The 23,750-nt window shown below is 50.4% G+C and overlaps 1 protein-coding gene across 1 annotated transcript; it reads right to left on the bottom strand.

Moving 5' to 3' along the window:
* Nucleotides 1-7,588: 7,588 nt before the first annotated feature.
* Nucleotides 7,589-23,747, bottom strand: NCSTN (nicastrin). The gene is made up of 17 exons (XM_090050464.1): nucleotides 23,591-23,747; nucleotides 21,538-21,642; nucleotides 20,724-20,847; nucleotides 19,307-19,425; nucleotides 18,026-18,171; nucleotides 17,233-17,383; nucleotides 16,603-16,712; nucleotides 15,978-16,130; nucleotides 14,726-14,830; nucleotides 14,394-14,471; nucleotides 14,064-14,233; nucleotides 11,839-11,941; nucleotides 11,483-11,578; nucleotides 10,803-10,890; nucleotides 10,512-10,666; nucleotides 9,892-10,104; nucleotides 7,589-8,307 (listed from the first exon to the last, which is right to left on the bottom strand). The coding sequence occupies exons 1-17, from the start codon at nucleotides 23,700-23,702 to the stop codon at nucleotides 8,185-8,187; spliced, it is 2,151 nt and encodes a 716-aa protein (XP_089906590.1). The 5' UTR covers nucleotides 23,703-23,747; the 3' UTR covers nucleotides 7,589-8,184.
* Between the last annotated feature and the right edge of the window lie 3 nt (nucleotides 23,748-23,750).

The following is a 23,750-nucleotide window of genomic DNA, read 5'->3' as shown; positions in this document are numbered from 1 at the left end:
CTGGAGGGGTTTTGCTCAGTTGTGCTCGTGCACCTGCAGCGGTGCACGTGCACCATTATGTGTGTTTGCTGATGCACGTGTGCAATAGTGCCTTTTGGAGCTGTGCTGTTCACCAATGCACGTGTGCCCATGTGTGATCGTGCCTTTTGGAGCCACACCCGTGGGCGTGTTGGTGCAGGTGTGCAAACGCATGCCCGCACGCCCAGCTCATGGCAGACGGTCTCAGCTCTGCCTGGGCCCTGGCTAGTGACAGAAGGTCTCGGCTCCGACACCCCTCTCCTCTCCTCGCCTTTGTCTCCCTGGCTTTTATGGAGTGCAGGTTTTGTGCGCGGTCGGTGACAGACGGCCCCGGAGCTCGGTAGCAGACAATCTGTCACCGCCGCCGCTGACAGCTTTCACAGGAGCCCCTCTCCTTTCATCCCCCCAGCTCCCCACGCCCCTTTCCCCACGTGCTCCCTGGCTTTGTTCCCCCCTAAAAGCCAAATAGCGACAGAAGCTCCTGATCATAATATCGCTCTAATCGAGTCTGTCATCATCTGATCCAATCTAATTACGGCCAGATCCCTCTCTTCTCCTGCCTCTCTGTAGTGCCCGTCCATCTGTCCCCCTCTCCCATTCCAGTCTTTGTGTCCATCCATCTGTCATCTCTGGGCCGTGCTCCCCCCCTGCACCCGCTCCAGAGCCCCTGCCCCCTCCGACGCGTGGCTGCCCGACCCTTCCTCCGGAGGGTCCCTCTCCAATCCATCTCTCTTAGAGGCCTCTCCATCAATCCATGCCTCCTTCGGCCCATCTGCTATTCCCTTCCTGCCGCCCCAGGATGCAGAATGGCTGCTGGGTCTGTCTGCCCCAGTTAGCTCCAACCTAGGCCAGATAAAGCTCCCTTGGGCGGCCTGAAGCCCGGGGTCACCTACCTAGGCTGCCGCCAGCCACAGCCCAAGACAGGATCCCGAGATAGATGGAGAATGGATCTCCTCTGATTTGTAACCTTTAGACCCTGATTATCAACACATGTTGGCACTCAGATGCCTGCTGGGCACCAGCCACTAGGCCAGCGCTGCCCCCTGCACCTTGCTCAGCTCTGCTGTGTCCAGCAGGGAGCCCAGGCCTACCAGCTTGCAGGGCTAGGAGGGGCTGGTGATCTCATGCTAAGAGCACTAACTTGGGAGCCAGGACTCCTGGGTTTTCCTTACACCTTCACCAGCGACCCACTGTATGACTTAAGATGGGCTGGTGAACCGCTCTGTGCCTCGGTTTCCCTCTGCTTTAACACTTACCAGTCTCGCTTTCTTGTTGCCATCAGTTCTGAGTGTCTTGCGGGGCGCAGGCGTGGAGATCTGGTTCCTCCATGTCTCCGAAATGCCCTGACATCCTTGCCACAAAGGCACGAGGGACATGCAAAGCACTGGGGAGCCAAGAAAAAAACCCACGTGTTAAACAAGTGCAAACTAGTTCCTGTAGGCACATGTTTGCCTACCTCTCTTGTGCTGTCTGCTTGCCCTGGGTAAGCATTTCCCCATGCTAGGTATAGCTTTAGTATGGGAAAAGTTTCTCTCATCCTTGTTACCCTGTTATTTGTACGGCAGCATGTGCAAGGCCCTGTACGTGCACCTTGTGGGGGACAGTCCCTGAGTCAAAGATTTGCCAGCTCAAGGAGACAAAGGATGGATGATCACCCCATTTCACAGGGAGGTGAGCCCTGGAAGAGGCAGCTGGTGCCTTAGCCAGCTACTCCAAAGCATCCACATCTCATTTGAGCTAGGTGGCCCCTGGGGCCAGATTTGTAGAGGCCTTTAGGTGCCTAATGCTGCTTGACCTGAAATAGGATTTAGGCACCTAAAGATGCTTCAGATTCCAGCCCAGGCTGCTTTTGGAAATGGGATGTTGCTGTCAGAATACCTCAAGGCACCTGGGGAGAGTGATGGCCTGGAAGAAATGTGCTAACAGGTCTGTCCAGGGCATCAGAGGAAAGCCAGGCTGGAAGGGACCTTGTGAGGTCAGCTAGTCCAGCCCCTTGCTCAGGGCAGGAGCCTCCGTCCTCGAGTCTGGTGGCTGGAAGCAGCAGTCCAGGGGCAGTCTGTAGCCCATCACCATTGCATCATATTAAACCTGCAGCCACCTTGTTACCAGGGGGCTCTTAAAGCGCCTGTGTTCCACCCCAGAGGCAGCCGCATCAACCACGAGCAATACCCTGAGCAGTGTTGGAAACTTCCGACAATGCCTCATTTCTCAGCCTCCAGTTCTCCTGCTTTCCTGAGCTCAGATCCATCCTGGCGTGTAGCAAGGGATCGTCAGTCGGGGCTTGTGAAGCCCAATGGAGTCACAGCAGTTTCCATTGTCTGGGATCTGCTCCAAGGGTGGAAGAGGCCACGTCACCTTCAGCCGTGCGAATGGATCCATCCCCACCACTCATCCATGTGCCTGCTGGCCCCATGGGTCACATACTAGCCCTGGGCTCAGCTCTGTGACAGGCTTCCTACCTGCCCCCAGGCAAGTCCCAAAGCTGCCTGTGCCTCGGTTTCCCTTCCCTACAGGGGAGTCGCTAGCACAAACCTCATGCACCGTGTGGCTGGGGGGACATTTAGTCTCAGCGTATGGAGCGATGGGGCCAGTTGAAAGAGATACTTCCCTATTTGGTCTCTGTCTCTATTGCTTCCCCATGCAGAGGCCAGGCCGTGGGGCTTTGTTCTGGGTATTAATTAACTTCCCTGCCTCTTAATATTCCAGAACGATCGAGCTTCTGGTGCGAGGAAGAAGCACATCCCCTCCATTCTCTCCTTGTCCTCTGCATATGGTCCCCCCCTCAGGGCAGGGGGCAGCTGCAAACAAACCCTCCTCCCAGCCGCAGCCCCACCTCTTCGCCTCCAGGGATGCAGCTGAGTGCAGAGGTCGAGCCAGGAGCCAGGCGGTGGCACGGCTTTGTGCCGAGCTGCCTGGCAGAGGCCGTGGGTGGGGGAGAAGGGAGCAGGAAGGCAATGCTGGCAGGGGCTGGACAGGGCAGGCAGGGTCCTTACTGGGGGAGCTGGGATGTGGGAAGCTGCACATGCCAGCTGCCTGGCTGCCCCCGGGTCCTGGCACTAAGAAGCCCAACCCAAAGTCCTTGGGGGTAGGAGCGGCCGGGGGAGCATTGCCCCGCTTAGGGGAGGCAAGCAGTCACCCCAGGATCAGGACAAGGTGCAGGGGAGGCTGAAGCAGCTTCCATAGAGCAAGCCCCAACAGCCCCCTGCCCCAGGGACAGCTCAGACCTGCAGCCTGCTCCTTACCCCTGAGACGGGGGCCGAGACAGCCGCACCCTGAGCACCTCCTGGCAGCCTCCTGCGGGGGTGCGTCCAGCGCTGCTGGCGTCAGCGCCCTGTTTATTTTAACCAACCGTGCAGTAGTAACGCTTGCTGGAAGTTGCATCATTCCTTTCCCCTGGGCCTGGAGCTGCAAAACCAGCTTCTCCCTGCTTCCTCGCTGCCTGCCAAGGGGGTGAATTTCTCCTCTGCTGCTTTCTCCCTCCCATGGTTTCCATCCTGTGCTGCCCAGACCCATTTGATTTCTAGGACATCAGTGGAGCTGCCCGCATCCCACAGCTCAACACTGCAGGTCCTATCCAGCCCCCGCCAGCTAGGCCAGATCTCAGAATAAGGTGCATTAAGCCCTGCTATGCCGGATACCGGGGAAGATGACATCTCTGAGAGCCCAAGCAGGAGAAACGAAGCGGGGGTCAGTTTGTTCTGCCTGGGGGAAACCGAGCCCTGCAGACACAGGGCGATGTGCCCCATGCTCGAGGATGATTAGTGGCAGCGGTTTGCTACTGCCCATTGCAGCTCAGTGGGGCTTGGTTGGATCAACAGGGAAAGCAGCAGCCTGGCCCCACTTGCAAGCAGGGGGCAGGGGCTAGATGAGCCAGAGCTCTTCTATGCTGGGCATGGGGATCGTGCCCGTGCCGGAGGAAACAGTGGGTCCCTAGAAATGGACCAGTCTGAACTGCACCATCCTGCAGCTGTGCCGGGAGCAGAAGGAGGCCAGCCCCAGCCTCCCCGTGCTAGACAGAGAAAGGGCCAGGGAATCTCGCCCTGGCCCCACAGCGCCGGGTTGTCTGCGGCGCAACTGGATGGCCCAGGCGGCCACTGCAGGGAAGTTATTTACCTTCCACGTGTTTTTCATAACATCCCTCACCGCCTTGCCTAATTATCAAAGCAAACAGGCTCCGAGCAGGGGAATTCTCCGGCCCGCGTCATCCGCCGGCAGCAAGGCAATGCAGGCTTTGCAGCGCCACTGAATGCCGCCAGCCCCAGCATAAGGTCCAGCCTTTTGGCCTCCTGAGTGCAAGTTAGGGGAAGAAACCAGGTGGACAAGGTCTGCTTATTAAGGAAGAGGCCTGGGACTCAGGAGCTCCAGGGTATATTCCCAACCCTGCTTCTTTATGCTTGCCCCAGTCTCTACCTTCTATGGCTTTATCTGCTGGGGAGACCACAGTGCTTTTCATCCTATACAGAGAAGGCCACCATGCACATGACTGCAGACACAGCAAGGACTGGGCCCGTGGGTGCTGCCACCCTGCTCAGTCCTTTCTGTCCTGGGACCATCAAGCTGCTTCCCTTCTCTATGCCCATCTCCCCAGCTGTAAAGTGAGGGAAAAGAGGGAGCCCCTCCTTTCAGTGCTTTGAGATGTGCCAAGAAAAGCCTAGCACTGCCTGAACACAACACTCAAGTGTTTGCCCCAGGATGACACAAGCCCCCTCGCTTCAATGGTGGATGCTCCATCTGTGGAGGTTTTTTTTAAGACCCAGCTCAACAAAGCCTTGGCTGGGATGATGTAGTTAGGGTTGGTCCTGCTTTGAGTAGGGGTTTGGACTAGATGTGACCTCCTGAAGTCCATTCCCACACTTACTTTCTATAATTCTCTTTCCTGTCCAGAGAAAGAGGAAATCAAAGCATATGGCGACACTTGAGCAATGTCCCTCCCTCCACAAACAGAACGAGCGCTGCAATCAGGTACCAAGAAGGCATTTATCCACCGTTGCTTATTAGCATTAGGAATGCTCTAATTAATGCATATAATCACGGGAACGATGGAGGAAGCGCATCAGGGGAGTTGTAAACTTTTCCATTCGCACAGCTGAGGACCGCTGTCGCTCCTGCTGAACGGGCAGCCGGGGCCGGAGCCCAAAGCCCTGATGGCAGCTGCTTTTATAAGCACACCACTGGGAGGCTGAGCAAGGGACGAGCTGGTCAAGGCAGGATTAAGCCTCTTCTGGAGGCATGCAAGATGCAAGGTGGGGAGGGGATGGCTTGGGGGACCAGTGAATGAGCCTTTCTAGCACTGCTGTGACTCGAGACAGGGCTCATCACGGCTGCTCTTACAGGGATATAACATCTCTGTCCTGGTGCCAGGGGTGGGAGTTTGTGCCCCAAACCCATGCCTGGCATTTGGTCCCTTTGCTGAGATTAAAGGACTGGATGGGTCACAGAAACCCCATCCCTTAACAACCAGGAGCAGTATCCTGCTGGTGGATCAAGGCAAGATTTTGTTCTCCAAGGCAGCTCCCTGCCCCAGCTGTCCATTAAACTCTGCCCATGCCAAGATCTCAGGGGCTGTTTGAAGAAGTCTCAGTGCTCCTGCAAAGTAGGACATCACCTTTGCTTTGCATATAAGCAAGCTGAGGCAGGGAGAGGGAGAGTCACTCATCACCAAATTTGTTCAGAACCAAGAATAGAAACCAGGGGATGCCGAGGCGAATTTTGTAATTCCCTAGAGCTGTCAGGAGAACTGCAGTCCTGCCCGCCTGCCCCAAACCCAACATCCAGACTTGACTCTCCAAAGAGAAAGGACTCTTACCCCAACAGGGCAAGCTGGGAACCCAAATCACTGAACTAGTCCCAGCCCATGGCAGAACTGCAGGAGGAGCACTGGGAGGGCCATTTCCTCGCTCACGGCAAGGGGAGACTGCTGGCACGGAGGGCTCGGGAGGGACTCCGAAATCCCAAGCTCAGAGTCAGTTTTGGGCTGACAGTCAAGCAAAGACTTTTGGTGTTTTCCAGCATTGGCAGCAGCGTGAAAATGTGTCTCTGCTGCTCTGGTTTCCTGCCTGGCCCCTTGCTTCTCCGCTCCCTTTGTCAGCCAGTGATAGGAGGGTTGCTTACTGCTCTGTCCGCGGGGAGACCTGTTGGCTATCCAAGGAGTGGTGTAGGCACAGACAACAGAGGCAGCTGTTTGTTAGCCTCGCCAGCGATCGGCTGCGGAACAAAAAGCTGGGACTGACGAACAGGGGGTGGTGGTGGTGGTTGGGGGAAGGTTTATTTCTCTATTCGCACACGGATAAATACCAAGGAGAGGGGGAAGAAAAGCCAGCCGGTAACCTTCAGAAAAAACAGCAAACACACTAAAGCTGGGTCTGGAGGGAAATGAAAAAGACCTCTCTAAAATTAAAAAAGGGGCTGAAGTCCTGTTTGTATTGACACGGTTTGACGACAAGCTGCAGCAGTCATTCCAACTGGCCCTTGGGTAGCACCCTTCATCCAGAGATCTTAAAATAATTTGTTCCGAGTGAAATGAAGGTCTTTGCCAATCTTTAGGAAAACACCATTTTAGGAAACGGAAAGTAAGATAAGAACATCTTTTCAAGCCCCCTGTATCACTAGCACAGGTTATTTCTGCAATATGATGCAACTGGAACCATCCTGGGCACGTTGGTGTGATTCTAGAAGAACTGGGATGGGTCAGATGTTAGATGGGCAAAGGGTTTGGCAGTAACGATGCAGAGGGGGCCTCCACCTGACCTGACACTGGCAGGGTTTCATCGCTTCCAATAGGAGCAAGGAGAAGAAACCAGGCAAGGGTACACTGCTCTGAGTTTGGGGAATGGCTTCCTGAAGGAGAGGCAGTGGTAAGGAGAATCATAGAAAATGAGGGTAGGAAGGGACCTCAGATCATTTAGTCCAACCCTGCGCTCCAAGCAGGACCAGCTTCAACTATAGTCTCCTCAAAGGAAGCACACAAAGACCCCAGCCCTGGTTACTTCAAGACTCAGATGGACAACTCAAAACAGACTGTTAAAAACAAAGCAGAGAGGCTGGCTGGCCCCTGGGGAGGAGGAGGAGATGACGTCTGCCTCCGGGCTGCCTAGCTCCGAGCTGTTCCCTTTGAACATAGCCATCATAGGCTGGGCTCTGATCAGGAATACTGAAGGAAATAAATCCGATGCAGTGAAAAAATAGGGCAGTTTGGTGGCTGGGTCTCCTAGAGTCAAAACAGCCCCAGGTGCCAGCCATAAGTGCCCAATCCTGCATGGGACTAAGCAGTGCCATTGATTCAGGCGCAGTTTGCTCATTCGTATTCATGTGTTACAGATATAATTAGTGACCTGAGCGTAGCCCGTATGCACAGAGAAGCCCGTCTCAAAGAGCTTTGAGTTGCACTGGACAAGACAAACAAGGTAAGTCAGCTCCAGCCCTATTTCACTAAGAAAGGAAAGTTTTGTTGCAAGGAAAAGATAAGTTCAATTTTCCCCATGAGCAGCCACTATGGCAACACCGAACAGATTCCATTCCCAAGAGCCCTTTGGTCCTATGAGCTGCAATTAAGACAACACAAGCAAAGGGGTTAATTTGTAAGTGGCAATTCTTTTTTAATTAAACCAAGCTATTTATATATGTACAAGTCCCACCCTGAAATATTGCACTATTGAAAAAAAAAAAAAAAGTACATCTCTCATCTAATTGTTCAGTATCTCTTCCCCTGCTTGCATTGTAGTATACACAGATTCACAGCAACTCCTGGACAATTCTTCCAGAAGCAGAGGGGCAGTCAGGGATCTCAGGAAGCCACAGAAGTCTGCTGTCCATATACATCAGAGAGGTTTCCTTCATATTTCACACCTGTCCTCACTTTGGAAACATACCCACAGCAGCTTGGTCCAAGCAGCATTAGATCCTTTTGAGTTGCCCAGAAGAGAGGACAAATGAAAAAAAAAAAGTTCCTAAAACCCGAAGCAGCCATGATTTCTTTAGGGCTTGGCCAGCACAGTTTTCTTAGGGACGAGTTTTTTCTGTGAGGGCCTTGGTTCTCAAGCTCACCCTGGAGACTGTGGAGTAGTGATCCATCTGTGTCCCCCTTAGGCAAGAGGGCTATTCCAGTGTAGATCTAGTCAGTATAGTTGTAGTATGAATGCTGGGGCTCCACACCCCAGAGGAACAGCCTCAATAAGCCATGGCCCCAGGGTCCGGTGGGCTGCTGAAGAGCACGTCTGCTTTGGCATTGATGAAGTAGGTTGCGAGGAGCGAGAAGACGAGAATGGCTATGCCCACCACCAGTGTGATGATCTAGGAGGGGGTGAGAAAGGACAGGCATGTATCAGTATGTGAAACAGTGGTGGTTGCCTCTGCATTGTGGCCAAGGGTTTGCATTGAACCCATGTGCCTGCTAGAGGTGACCACGAAGGAAATGACCCAAAGCATTACACAAGGGGCATGCAAGGAGATGATAATCTCTTTGGGTCAGAGACTGTCATCTCCACTACAGACTAGATCAGATCCCCATCTTCAGCAGCAGTCAGCATTCGCTACTTCAGAGGAGAGGGTAAGGAACCCGGTAGTGGACAGAAATGGGATCATCTCATGCTTGAATCAGTTCCTTGACAATGCCCAAGAACCTGAGGGGTCTCAGCCCAAGAGCATCTTGAATGCTAGCTCTAACTCTGGCTGTTCCATTTTATCAGTGAGTTGCACAGTTTTAGAGCTCTCTCAAAGGTAACCCTTACTTTGCTGACACACAAGCCTTCAAGTAACAAAGCGACAACTGCAGAACGAATTTTATCTGACTGAAGATGATGTCAAGAAATTGAGAGGAGATGCAAGTCTCTACTTTCACCTCAAACATGTGACTATCTCTGTGATTGATCCCACTGATCAAGCTGCCAAGGCAGCAAAGCAGCTCATGGGGGTGGGTGGGAATCAAAGTACATTCCATTAAAAATGTCAGAGCTTGATTTTGCAGCCTTAAAAAGACCAGAAATTCCTTCCAATTCCTTCTTTAAAAGGTTGAGCCAAGACTCCCCTTTCTGCTGCTTTGTGCATACACATAACATGGTCTTTAAGTCACAGGCTCACATGTCATTAGGAGGGAGATCATGTCAACATTCCAGTTGCCGCAATTAGGAATAAGATCTCAAGGGGGTGTGGAGCCTTTCCAGCCCGGCTGTGCATCCAAACAACAGCACTTCAACCATTTACTTCTTGCAGAGGTTTTCCTCCACCCTGTAGGCTAGAGTCTTTGTCTTTACAAGGACTAGGTGTCTCTGTGGAACTGTGCTCCACAAGTAAATACACTAAGGACATTCCCCCCTCCATGAGTTTTGGAAAGTCCACATTAATTTGTAGAATATTGTGTTGTTTGCAATGTCCTGTTCATCCATAGAATCCCAGGGTGTTTTCTGCACTTAACCCAACATGCATGATAGACAGCACTGATCTTCAGTTTAAACTGGGGTGGAATACACAAGAAGTTCCATAGTGCACAGCATCACTGAACAACTACAGCTAGAACTACAAAGGGAAAGCTAAGGAATCAAGCTGGAATTTTATTGGACACTGAAGTCAATCCCTTGAACCTTGCAAAGTGTCACAGGCTCTTTAACCAACCCAGAAAAATCCTTGAGACGTCTAGATTTGTGTCCTATCCCCAAAAAGACAATCTATAGCAAGCAGCACAATGACTTGAGAGGAAGAGGATCATCTATGAGCTCTCAAGAGTTGACCAACTCCCACTCTGGTTGATAGCACAAGGTGCTGTGACAGCTAACTGTTTCATGCAAAGTTTGCCAGGAGGCGCTACCACAAGCCACGACAACTTTGCCTATTTTTCAGAGTTTTTCTGAGGTATTTTCTGACAGACATGTTCCATCTCACCTCTAGTTCCCTGCTGGCTACAAGAAATATCCGGGCCCGGATGTCCTTCCAGCGACTCTCTGTCCATGTGGAGTACTCTGTGGAGCCCCACTGCTTCAGCTCGAAGGCAGGAGAGAGGGCTTTGCTTAGGTGGACAGTTGACCGGACGCAGAAGGGGATCCGTGAGGTTGAGTTTGGGTCTCTAGGACCCTGCACCCAGGAATATTCATATAGCTGTAAAGAGAGTACAGGGGAGTTAGAGCAGGGCACAGAAAGAGAATCCCAGTGAGCATTTTGGGTTGAAACCACACTCATTGCCTTGGACAGGGAAGAGCTTAACTGACTGTAAGAAGGTCACTGAAAACCAGCCATCACCCTCAGACTGATGCATTCAAGTTTCACTCAGCCCAGAGGAGTATTTCCATTTCCATTCTCAGGCAGTGGTGCAGCTGGCAGGGCCTCTCTGTTGGCAATACCTTTCCACTTCTCTCTGTGTCTTAAGGACGAGGGCTCTTTTTCCTTCATTCAACCTTCTTCAACAGGGTGAATATAGGACAGAGAGGTCTGAGAGAGATCAGTGGAATTCACTTGCTCAGTGCTCCTGTTCCCACCCCCAACACCCTCAATTTTACTTCACTTACCTCCTTCTCAGGGATGGACATTTTTTCAGGGTTCTGGCACTCCTCCTTGGTGAAGTTGACAACGGTACCTGTGAGGTTGACCAGGACCGACTGCACCAGTTGGGTGGTGTTCACTGGGCTGTTAACAGCGATGTAGTGCTGAGGAACGCTGTCAACTAGTACAGGCAGAGAGAAGTGGGATTGGCACAGGGCACACCAGAAGCAAAAGGTGTTACTAGAGAGCCCCATAAAACTGCCAGGTGACACAGAAAGGACTCAGCAGCCCCAGATACTTCCCCTTGTATTGCTTACCCATGATGCTTTTCATGTCTTGTTTAATGATGGACTGGAACCAAGAGTTATTGGCTTTAATCAGAAACCCATAGAGCATCTGGGAGACCTGGAAGCAAGAGTGAGATTGGTTCATTAGTCCAATAACATGAAAGGAGAGATCAGCAAGAGGAGAAAACAGAGGACCTCAATGCAGCAACATTTGTCTTCTCAGTATTCAGCTGCAGAAGATGAATTAGGACGTACTTCCACTGGCTCAAAGCACTGAGCTTGGAGCCAGGGCATGTCTGTGTTCCTTGTGCAGTTCTGGGAGGCAGTGTGATCTAGTAGCTGAAGCATAAGGTTTGGATTCATGATTCTTGGGCTTTATCTCCACCTCTGCCACTGACTCCTTGCATGGTTTAGGCCAGGGCACTGCATATGTGCCCTGGTTTCCCTTGCCTGCTCTGCAGAATGAGGATTAGCTCTGCTCTGTCTTGTTGTGGGCTATGTGGGGGCCAAGCATTTGTAGGACACTGGGATCCTGATGGAAGGGTAACATGTTATTCATTTGGTGATGCTGGGGAAAGTGAGAGGGGGAGGCAAGCACCCGTGGAGACAGACAGGACAGCATGCTGTGTAAACATATATAAACAGAGACAGAAGGGAAATACGTGAGAGCTCAGCATGGATGCCAGGGCCTGAATTCCATCTGCTCATACCGTTTCTGGAGCTGCCTGAATAGCGGAGGTGCTGCTGTTCCCCCCTGCAAGCTGGTAGAGAGCACGGGCCACCACTGTGGCTACTTCTGCCAGGGACTGCAAGAGAAGAGGGCTCCATGTTAATCAAGATAGGCAGGCCCAGTGCAACAGGGAAGGAAAGCCCGCCAATACCCACACATCCATCAAAGCGCTTACAGCCTGCTAGCATCTCAGCAGCTAATGCCACCATAGCGATATATAGCACCCGAGCCCTCGGCAACGGACGGAGAAACCACCTTTGCCACATGCACCCTGCCCAACCCACAGGCCTCATTTTGCTGCCTTGCAATGGACAAAGGAAAATGTTCCTCAGGAACCTTAGCTGTGTCTGTGACATAGGTCAGAGCCTCCTCGGGGCTAAGCCCTGCAGGGTAGTCCATCAGGATGTTCTCTGGAGTGTCGTACACGCTCTGGTAATATCTGAAAGAAGAATGCAAACGGGATTGGGGAAGGGGGCGGAAAGAAACCACAGGGCATGGAATTCAATTCAGTCTGTGCCTGAAGCGGCGAGCGGGAGTGTCTCCTGGGAGAAGAGTCACAGCCCTGCCAGTGTTGGCCTCCCACACGCTCCTTAAACCATTTAATGAGGCTTTATAATTAACTTGGCCCTTCTGCAGCTTCTCCCATCTGAGGATCTCAAAGCAATTTACAAGCAGGGACTAGCCCTCAGCCAGACAGGCATTATCCCATCCATCAGGCGATGGAGAAACTGAGGCACGGAGCAGGGAAACGGCCCTGCTCAGTGCTACATCGATTAGAGACAAAGCCCCTTGTTCTCAGTTCCCTCCTCTACCAGACTCTCCTACATGGAGCAGAATGAGAATCCAAGTTCACTTGGTGACAGTCTTGCATCAAGACATCTGCAGCAGTGCACAGCTGAACTGAGGTCTGGGCGCAAAGCCCAGCACAACATGCTGTGGTTCCAGGTTGGATGGGACCATTCAACACCATTCTGTGAGACTGAGGGACAGTCAGCAGAGCAAGAGGTACTGCCCCTGCCCCAAACCCTCCAGGATCCCCAGAGCAGCAGGGCACTTGGGTCTGTAAATGGGTTGTTTTCCCATGCTGTCTATGGAGACTGCATGACAGAGATCAGAGGGAGGGGGGAAAAGGCAACCTGAAAGGGATCCCTCCTCTCCCTTCCAGACCCAGAGAGAGGAGAGGACCCTTGTGTCACACTCTGCAGCGCATTTGGGGAGGTGGGGGGCAAATGGAAGTGTTTTCCAATGCCTGTGGCTTCCTGCCACCACAAATAGAAAGATGTATTAAAAAAAAAAAAAAGCAGCTTCTGGAAAAGCAGATGAGGCTCGGGCACGCTCAGTTGCCATTTGCTCACCTCTGGCTTGCAGCCAGCTGCAGGGAACATTTTCTATACAAAACTGGATTTCTTTCGGTTGTCAGAATAATTATGTTGCGCCTGTTCAATTACATGGCATGCGTTTGCTTCTCTACTCCCTTCTGTCCCTCTCTCCCCCACCTTCCCACAGCCTCCCCCCTACAACATCTCTATATGACACTGCACACCCCACAGCCCATATTTCAGGAGGCTGGGCTGCCCTCTGCTGGCTGCACTCACATGCAGAGAGTTTGGCCTGTGGGGCCAGAAAGACTTCGCCTTGTGTCAAGCTTTCATGGTCTTCTCCAAAGGCTTCCCTCCCTGTTTGCTGGTGATACCACAATGCTCTCAGTAAGCTGGGGAAGGCCTCTGTCTGTATTGCAGAGGAAGGGGGCCCCAGGCCAATGGGGGAACTTGCTGGATTCAATGAGAATCCCTATGTACTGGCTTCCCTACTCTGGAAAGAAGATCAAGTGCTTGGGTTTATCTGATAGCTTTCGGGGTACCAGTATAATTCCTTGGATCCTGGGAATTCTTACATTAGAAATGAGCTGGCCAGGCAGAGTCTGCAGTTTAGCACACAGGGCCAGAGACCAGGGTCCAGCTCTAAGTTCCACGTGAATCCCTTTTTGCCAATGTGGCTGGACTCAGCTGCTCGGCAGCTCCAACATTTAAGCTCTTTTGTTTGGACCCCAGAGTTGTAGGCACTCAAGAACATCTGCTCCAATCTCTGGGATACTACTGGCCACATTCTGACTTGCCCTTTCAAATCTAGTACCGTGTTTGGACTGAAAGGTGCAGCTGTCTGGTGGCCACTGTGGCATGAGGTGCGGAAAGGCGTGCGTGGTCTGCGCGTGCGGGGGGGGGGCGACAAGTCATTCCAGTTCCTAGTGAACAGGTGTCCACATCACAACCAGTGCCCTCACTGCCAGATTCATCCCTGAGCTAAAGAGCAAGCAGACCATGGACACCGAAGCTCTTCTTTGGTGTCCAGGTCCAGGCTTTGGCATGTCAGCAGGGCGATAGGAAGGGGTTGCTGCTGCCTGCACGGCATCTGCTTTGGAGCAATCAGCAGTTTCTGAGGCTGAAGCTTCAAAGCTGAGATTTTATTTGTCTGCTGGACTTTAAGCTCCAGACCAGAAGCAAGTCACAAACTACCCAAACCCAACAATTCTCCATTGCAGACTCCCCAGGATGGGTATGTACCTGTTGTGGAAGGATGTGCGGTGATCAGCTAGCACTACCCCTGGGATGTTCCTGGCCCTCAGGAAGCGCTGGAAGGATGAAGGGGGGAGAGGCTGAGACTGACTGACCTCCTGCAAAGTCACATTTGCATCCATGCTGCTTCTGGTCAGAGCTTCCACAAGGTTTTTAACCTTAAAGGAGATAAGGAAAAAACAGCGATGTTCTAGAGCTTGAAATCCAACTTTGGCTATAGGGGGCAGCTGAACCACCCTGAACTGGGTTCACATCAGATCTCAAGCAGGATCAGGGCTGGGTGGGCTTGGATGGGAGACTCAAATCATCTTGCATTACCCGCAACTGAACAGATTCATTCTTCTGAGAGATGGGGTCTGTGTGCACCCACAGAACAGAGTTGTTCCTTAAAGCCACCTGCAAGAAAAAGAGCTGCCCATTAACACACAGATCTAAATGAAGAGTTGGTATGGAGGAACCCACCAATTCCAACCCCACACAGCCCAAGGGAATCAGAGAGAGGGTGGGTGTTATAGTGATTGTGAAATAGGATAGAAATAACAGGGTAAAGACAGGAAGCAGAAACAGGAGAGCAACAAGGGGAAGGGCTGGCTAGGAAAACCACAGCTGAATTTTCACCAAAGGTGGGGAGGGAGAAATTCAATCCACACCTGGCTCAGCTCCAGAAAGGCATAAATGTTGTCCAGCCTAATGGGAAATCTGTTATTTTCCATGTCGTACACCATCCTCGAGCTGCCAATGTAATCGAAGGTTTCCTGTGACAGAATGGGTTCATTTAATCAGCCACAAGCTTGTGGCAAGTTCAAGAGCTCGAGCATGAGCAAGGTGGTGTGGAAGAAGAGGCATAACTTGGGGGATGTGGTGGGTGTCTAGAGGAAGGGGGAGGTGTCTACAGAAAGGAGCTTTCCTACTCTCTCTGAAAAACAGCAAGTGGAATAACCCCTTTCCCACACTCCTAGGCAGCAGAACCTTGTGGCTTTTCATGTCACATGTACAACACCCAGGGGCCATCCAGCCCACAGCACTGTGACTGCCCTTCTCAAGGAGGTACTGATTATGGGTCCCCATAGTGGCAATGGTGCATGGGGAATGTCACATGGCCACACCTCAGGACAGTGGGAGCCAACTTCACAGAGCTGCACAAACAAGACCAGCAGTGCCGATGCCTTGAGGGGAACATCAGCTGTTAACCATCAGTCCACTCTCCCTTCTCCCCTCCCCCAAGAGTTTACCCTGCCTCAATGCAGCTGCCATTGCCAGCACTGTGCTCTTGGAAATAAGATGCATTTCACTGCAGAGAGCCCATATATTTTTAATCCCGCCTTTCCTGGTTTCAGTTTAGGATTCAAAGCTTGGCTACTGTAAGGCATGCTGATTGATGGGGAGAGGGAAGAGGCAGGGCAGAGAACAGGCTTGGAGATTGGCAGGGATGAGAAATCAGTGCGAGAAGCCCTCTATTAGTCTGTCAAGTTCATCATCCTGGCAGGACAGCGTACAGGTGCCTTTGGCTGTTACTACAGAGGGGAAGTTCAAGTCCCAGCCCTGCCCTAGGAATAAGGGAACTACAACACTTCAGGTTTGCAAAGAAGCTACTTTACATCATTTTACCCTTTAAACTAGCTACAATAGTTCAGAGCAATGTCCCTAGAAACTCCATGACTCAGATGTTGGTGGCTTCAGAGCAGCTCTCTCACGAGCAACTGAGGGAGACCTACACCTCTGAACTTTGCCTTTTTGCTGTTTGTTGAGTACAGGCCAGAGTTTGAGAAGGGGTCTTGCAGCTTGGAGCAGGGCAGGAGCAGAAGGACTGGGGGCCCTGTTTTTTTGGGACCTGCTATAGAAAGGCTAAGGGCTTGCCTTGATAGCCCATGACAAGCAAACCAGTGACAAGGATGACCTTACCCCCTGGAAGAAGGTGAACATGATGTTCCTGGGCAACGACTGAATGTCTGGCAGTTTGTGGAGGGCTTCGGCAGCAGCCAAGTGGGTCACAAAGGAGGAGACGGTGCTCTCTGCCCCAGGGGCTATGTTCCAGAAGAATGAATGGCTGTCAAGCTGAAAGCATCAACAGGAGTAAGTACTTGGTGTGCCCACTGTGACAATGGCATTCTGGGATGCTGGCAGAATAGAAACCTGGGAGACACAGGTTGGTAAGAACCAACCAGAAGCTTCATACCCCAACTCCAACCACCCTAGAAATAGAGACCTAAGCAACAAGGATGCCCTCCTAGTCTCAATGGGAGAGAATCAAGTTTGTCCCCATTTTATGAGCAGGAAACGGAGACCAAGCAACTTGTCCAAACTCATGAAGAATGACAGAGTCAGAAACAGAACTTAGGAGCCCTTAGGTGAACCAGCAAAGACAAGTACCATTTAAATAAAGGCTGCAAGCTGCATCATGTTACTGACCACAGCTAGTTAGCCAGATTCAGAGGAGGAGACAAAGATTATGGGAAGGACTGGGCACTAATTCCATGCATTTTCCCCTCCCACCTCCGGCAAAGAAAAACAATGCATCACCACGTACTCGAGCAGCAACCATGATGACTTCGTCTGAAGGGTGCATTTTGCTAGAGGTATTGATGGGTTTCAGGGTGCTCCACACATTATAATCGATCAGAGGGTCACAAAACTCTTCTAGAAATCAGACAGGAAGAGACACCATGACTCAAACAAGGATTCTGGCACTAAGCTTGCCAGGATAGAGTAGCAGCAAGCCTCTTCCTAGTCAACAAGGCTGTATTCTGGCTGTGGGGAAATCCAGGGCAAAGAAGAGATACCAGAGTTCTTTATGCAAGAAAAAGCCAAATTTCACTCAGTCAAGGGCCAAAAGGACTACCTGCAAGGATCGTGAAGACTACAGGTCTATTTAAATACTTCTGGACTGGGGAAAGAGTCATTTTCCACACTGCGATGTGGGGTCCCTGGTACAACCGATTTTAGCAGGGAATGTTTTGGCAATAGCCCGTCTTCATGCTACAACCTACAGTGCCCACAGAGGAAAATTCCATGCTGAAAGCGAGAGCAGGGTCAGGAGCTATACTTTAGCAAGGTGGTGGTTGCATGTCCCTCTTTTCATTGGACAAGCTGTGGCAGTGGTCCTGCCTGTTGGAGTTCCCACTGCCAGCCTTACACTGCACTGCTGGAGCACACTCACCTGGGTTGAGGCTGAACGTGCTCTGGATGGTCCTGCGTCTCATGCAGGTGACCGTGCTGGTGACAGCATGCATGTGGGAGAAAAGTTGCATGGCACACAGTGGGTACTCTGGGATGGAGCCATTTTGAGGCAGGTTATGGTCTCGGTAGCACTGAGATAAAGATACACATGACAATAAATAATTGAGTCCTTATATAATGGTATGGTATTGTGGATTGCTACCTGGGGGACAGATTCTCATGCTAGTTCTGCACATGGCTAGCTGGGTGATCTCAGGCAAGTTATTTCTCTCTCCTTCCCCCACCTGTGCCTATTTTCCCTTCCACTCATTGTCTGTCTTGTTTACTGTTACTGGAAGCTCTCTGGGGCAGGGACTGCTTTGCACTGTAAAGATAGTGCTCAGCACAATACGGCCGTGTCCTCAGGTATGGTTTTAATGTGTTACCATAACATAAATAGCGAGACAACATTCCTTTCCACGTAACAGGCAATGCTTCTCTCTTAACACACCACATTCCTATTAAAGATGTCCAAGAACTATACAAAAGTAGGTAAATGTTGTCCCCTTAAATCCTGAGTGAATATCATTTTCATTGGTTTCCCCCTTCACAAAAAGAAACAGCCCGTTAACCTTGATCCACTGTCTGTTCTGCTATAGCAAGATTGGTAAATGTCACTAGTTTTTGGGATTTGACATCTCCGATAAGCATGGGATACAGCAGGGAGGAAAAGTATAGCTCTACTTAAATAGGCAGTGTTAACCTTTCCCCTTACAGATGCTAAAGGACAGTACCTGCTTAATAATTTGAGTCTCATTGGCATCTTCAAGTAGAAAGATGGGGAAATCAAAATCCTCATAAGAAAGCCCATTTCCAAGAGGGTTCCACACGGTCCAATTGCAGTGGGCATACTGAGGGCCATAATCATTAGAATAAACACCTGGAAGCAGGGAAAAAATGAACAGATCTAATTCATTGAGGGAACAGAGCTGCTGTAGGAAAGGTAGGGCCTGCTGAGAGAACAGCAGTAAGTACAGAGAACACCGTTCCAGGCTAAGAAACCAACTGACAAAAGCAGAGATGGATTTGGTTGCTGCATGTGGCAAGAGGAGAAGAGATGGCTATAGCATGCCAAGTGAATGACACACAGGCACACACTTAATGCCATCACATGCCAAGAGGCTGGCAGGAGCACACAATGAGTATTTATCACATGCTGAGAGAGTGCAAGATGCACACAGAGAAACATTATACTGCAAAAGGCAACCATATAAGCAAGCACTCCATGATCTCTGTCATGAGACAAACATACCTTTAAGGCATTTATAAGGTGCCAGCCACTAACACTGCATGAGCAGCATAAAGTGAAGGGCATGACAAATGCAAAAATACCACACTAAAACCAATTCTGTACATTTACATGGCACCTTTCAGCACAGAGCACCCCCACAGCACAGTAAAGATTATACAGAACGAGGGAATCTCTTCACCCAGCAAAATGCAGCCACTTCTAAGGTAGGATGTACAGCATGGGTTAGCAACACATGGCAACAGTTTAGGACAAATAGTGAACAACCAATCAAACAAGTGCCCAGTGAAAATGTAGAGGGAATAAAAGGAGGCAGTGAAGCATGCTAAAATTTGGCCAGGGCTCTGGGTTTAACATGCCAGCTCTGCAGGAAGAGTCACAAGACCTTTTAATGACCATGAGTGGACAGGATGAGTTTTACGTGTCATCCAAAAGACAAACAGGAGGAAAGCTAAATCAGCCCTGACAGAAGCGGGGAAAAAAAACCAATCCCCACCCCCCAAACCTTACAATCTCTTTGCAGAACCACTGATGTTATTTCCTGGAGTGCTCAGGCCTCTCTGGAAGTCTCCCACCCCAGTGCTTCTGAATTCTGAAGAAGTTCAGCACAAGCAACTCATGCCTAGAGCGTGCATCAAGCCTGAATCCTAACCTGAGCATCCAGCAAATGCCAAACTCACCAATTGGTGAACTCCTTCCCACTTTGATCACACACCTAGGAAATGCTACCTTCCCCAGCAACCATAAGGATGAAATATTTCCTTACCAAACCCATCATTGGGGCATTTTAAGCCAGGGGAGAATCCTGGTGAAGGGCTCGGTTTGGAGAGGGCCACAGCCAGCCCAGAAACCCGTGAGGTTCCCTTCAGCTGTTGCAACAGCTCCCTGGAAGAAAAAAAAATAAGTGGGGGGTAAAACAGCCCTGCATGCCCTACCGATCTCAGAGGGGAAGACAGTGAAAGGATCAAAGACCCTCATTAAAAATAATTAAATAAATAAAAAAATTTATGAAATACCGGCAACATCCCTAGGAACTGTACTTTTTGTGTGTCATGGCCGCACAAAGCAACTTCCCTGAGGTCACACGATCGTTAAGCGATGGAATGGAATTCTGGAACACTAAATACACAGCTCGCCTACTCCGCTGACATAATCCACTCCATCACCCACTCACAGTTCACACCAGGAAGAACTCTTTAGGAAACAGGAAACCAGAGGGAATAAGCACAACTCCAGATGTCCAGTACCCACATACTGCATAGGACCATGACCTAGGCACAGCCCAGGATCAGGTACCACCAAGTGAAATCAAGGAAAGACGAAGCTGACTGTGCATCTTCATCAGTGATGTAGCACTTGCATGGTTTGCACTGCTGACACCCAGCTAGATGACATGTCAAGCCCCTTGGGAAGGTCATTTCCCCACTCCCACTCAGGGCACTTTGCCAGTTGCAGTGCCCAACCCACTTTCTTGTCCTTTCTGAGTCTGCATCTCTCAGCTCAAATGTCAAGTCCAAGAGAGATGGCCAAGGACTTCATTCATCTGACAATAGGAACCAGAGCCAAAACAGACCAATTTTATTGATGTTACTGACATGCTGCTTCTCTCCCTGGAAAGGGTCTTTTCTTCTCTAAACACTACTATTTTTGACATCCTGTGCTGAAGGAAGAGAGAGATGGAAACTCAAACTGTAGTGGAAAACAAAACCTTACCAAGCCAGGCTGAAATGTAAACAATTCTTTCAAGACTATGCTGAAGCTCTTCCTCACAGCCTCTACCAGTGCTTGTAAACGCAACCCTAAGGAGGGTTCACAAATTTCCATGCATGTAGAACTGGGCTCATGAGTTTTGTTTGAACTACTAAACCATGCATTAACACAAACAAGCAAGGTACTAACTCGCATCAAATGCACAAATGCTTTTTAAAACAAGGCACTGATATTGAGCACTGCCTTCTCTGGAGGGTGGCAAGGGCACAACACTCCATAAAACGAGCCATGGGAAGGCTGACACTCAAACACCCCCCTTGGGTCAAAACTCCACCTGAGGCTACTCAAAAAACCATAGGCATCTCTCCTTGGAGTCCTAATCAGAGCTCTGGCCACCGAATTACAGTGCCCCTGTTTGTCATTTTAGAGGAGAGGAGAGTCAATAATTGTCAACACTAACAGTGGCCCATTACCTGGTGAAGAGCTCCCCTTCTAGCAGGACCATGTATGGAGGATGGGGTCCATCGGAAAGCACCCACTTCAGGTCCTGCTCCTTCTCAGCCACATGGATCACTCCTGTATCTCCATTAATAGAGGCTGCAGAGAGACACGCACAACATTGCCATGTTTCAGTGAAATCCATTTCCCTCAAAGCTGTACACTTCCTGGGTATTGGAAGGGAGGAGACCAGAAGAAAGTCTGAATTAAACTATGGCTCACCCCACAGTGTGGAGGAGCTGGAGAACCCCTCTACACTAGCTTATTTGTTAGACTGTGTGCATTTCCATCCTTTAACCACAGCAGACAAGATCCACTGTGGGGCAAAGCTTCTACTGAAGAAACAAGATGTTAAACCACAAATCAGCAACATGCTAACTGGCAGGAAGCCCTTTCACCAGCCACAATGTGGAAACCCTTCAAAATCAGCGTTCCTTATTTGTCTTCCTCCTCTTCCCAGCCTAAGAAACGCCAAACCTTGACAGCTCACAAACACACATATACACAAAGTCAAAAACTAAACAAAGCTTATAACCTATCTAGTTTTAAAATACTAGCCTAGAGAGATGAGAGGAAAAGGAAGATGCCCAAATGATTATACTTAAAGCAAACAGTTACAGTATATTACTCTTTCAACTGGGTCTGCTTCTGGGACAACTCTGATCACAAAAGACATGCGATGTGAGGATTTCCTGTACATTTAAGGTGTACACATACGTCTCCCATATCTTGCATCCTCCCAGCTTAAAGTAGAAGAACCACTAAAGACATGTGCTTGGTCATACTTACACTGACAGCCTATTTGATGAGTAGCATTCAAGAGACGAACACATGGGGCAGTCCTATTTAAAGTAATATAGATTTTCCTCTCCACAGAATTACCCCAACAGGAACCTGAAAAGGCAGAACAAAACTAAAGATGAACAGGATGGAGCAGCTTATTTTTTAGCATTCTTGGACAGAATTGTTACCTCTGTCTGTGCCCAAAAATACCAAACATACATTGACTGGTTTATTTAAGAACACATGGAATAAAAAAAAAAAAAACACCCAGTAAAGAGCACTACGTGATGATCACTGCAAATGCACGTCTGAAACACAACTTCCCTGGTGGGTCGACTAAAAAATGCTTCAGGGGACTGTACCAGGATTGGGAGTCAGGAGCTCTTTTATCCAGAGGCAAGGTTTTTTGGGGGGTGATCTGTTTTACTGCACCACTCACTTCAGTGGGACATTCCAAATAAGGTCACATTGCTTGTATGCCCACATTTCCCTCTCTACTATCAAGACTGGAAGTGGGTCACTTCCCCAGCTTCCTTATTAAAGCCAGTCAGCACCATGTCCGAGGTTTCTAGACAGTTTATTTTACACGGGGCAGTCTTGTCCCCACAAAAAAAAGAAAATCAACGAACTAAGCAAGCATGCAAATGGCAAAACCCAAACTTGCAGCCTTCCTTTAGACCTTGGGAGGAGTGAGACAGGCTCTGTATTTTTCCACAAGCACCATCACCTCCTCTCTCTTGCTCTTTGCTCCTCGAGCTCTTAACACCCTCTCTAGCCCCACCTTCACTTCCTGGTTATCCTTTATAGCTGCTCCCAGCCAAGCAGGCTCTTCACTACCGACTCCCTGCAGCTGGGTCTCAGGTTGAGTTGCAAGCTGATCACCTCTTTACAATGACCTTCCTGATACAGGAGCGGTGAGAATCCACCTTTCACCAAGCCTTTGCATCTTCTGTATATTTTGACCATATGAAGAACTTCTTGCATTCAAAAGCTTGTCTAGCTTTATCCCAACCATGCAGTTGGTCCAATAAAAGAGATAACCCCTCAAAACCCTTGCCTCTGGCATACTCTTTAAAATGTCAATGCATTGCCTGTCTGCTTTATAATGTTTAGCAACAGCATCTAGAAACCCACTTGGAGCCACATTAAACATGTCGGCTAGTCTGCCACTTTTGCTTTGTATCAGCAAAAATCATGCGATTGACTTTAAAAGCACGCAGATCCACCCCAGTCAGGGAGAAGGAAATGCATGGGAGCAAGCACAGGGCTGGGCAAAGTTTCACTGGCTGTTTTGTTTCAAGGCTGTTTTGACTCATTTCAAGCTTGAAACAGCAAAATTGAAATGAGACGAAAGCTTCGAAGCAGCCTGGAAAAGAGAGCAGTCGAACCATTTCCAGTTTCGAAGCTGAAGCTGGGCTCGCTGGCAAGGAAGCTGAAAGTAAAGAGACAGAAGGGAAGATGGGGAGAAGGATTGCTCTCATATTGACTGTGGAGCTGGCCAGTGACTGTGGTTCTGCTCCAAGGTCCGTTCAATCCCGGTGCTCTGGGGGAGGGATGGAAAAACAGCATAAGCAGCAGCGTTGTTTGAACTGCCCTGCTTTCTGTCACCCTCGACTATGAGCTTCGCTTGTCAGCAGCCTGAGGTGCAGTTTCCCAGAAACCCCTGCACCGATCTCCTTGAAAGCTGGCAGGTTTCGTGGCCTTAGTGGAGGCTACCATCCCTCCAAGTTTCAGCCGAATCAAGCACGAATTGTCAGAGTTATAGGCAGTTTCACACTTCCCCATCGCAGCCTATTGGGCGAAACGTCATCAAAACTGTGAAACGGTTTTGACGAAACGAAACGGAGCAGGTCTCCCGCGGGATTCTCCTGTCGAGGCGAATCCATTTCCGATGCGTGACCCTTTCGTATGCTCTTGCCACCCGCTCTCCGGGGTCGAGACGCGCGGCCGCAGCGAGCCCCAGCGGCCGACACGCGACCACACAAGGACGCTGGCCCCTCGCAGGGGTCACGGAAGAGTCATGGGGGGGATCACCGGGGGTCACCTCAGCGAGACTCACCCGAGGCCGCCACACAGAGCAGGATCCCGCGGAGCAGCGCCCCGCCGCCCCCCGGGGCTCCTCCTCCTCTCGCCCGCCGGGACTCCCCGGCTCTCCCCGCCGCTGCCGCCATCTTGATCGCCGCTTCCGCTTCCGCCCCTACCCGGGGGAAAAGAGGGTG

Source organism: Crocodylus siamensis, chromosome 6 (assembly GCF_052110815.1).
Source record: "Crocodylus siamensis isolate JL-2025a chromosome 6, ASM5211081v1, whole genome shotgun sequence".
Lineage (NCBI taxonomy): Eukaryota > Metazoa > Chordata > Crocodylia > Crocodylidae > Crocodylus > Crocodylus siamensis.
Note: the sequence above shows the minus strand (reverse complement) of the source record. Positions and strands in the feature narration are given on the sequence as shown.

Bases quoted from the DNA above. Each gene is read 5' to 3' on its own strand.
- NCSTN (XM_090050464.1), bottom strand. From the start codon at position 23,702: ATGGCGGCAGCGGCGGGGAGAGCCGGGGAGTCCCGGCGGGCGAGAGGA. The intron at 21,643-23,590 runs GTGAGTCTCGCT...CTGCCTTTTCAG, and splicing joins GCTCTGTGTGGCGGCCTCGG to GTTCCTGTTGGGGTAATTCT. The intron at 16,713-17,232 runs GTGAGTGTGCTC...TCTGATTTCTAG, and splicing joins CACGTTCAGCCTCAACCCAG to AAGAGTTTTGTGACCCTCTG.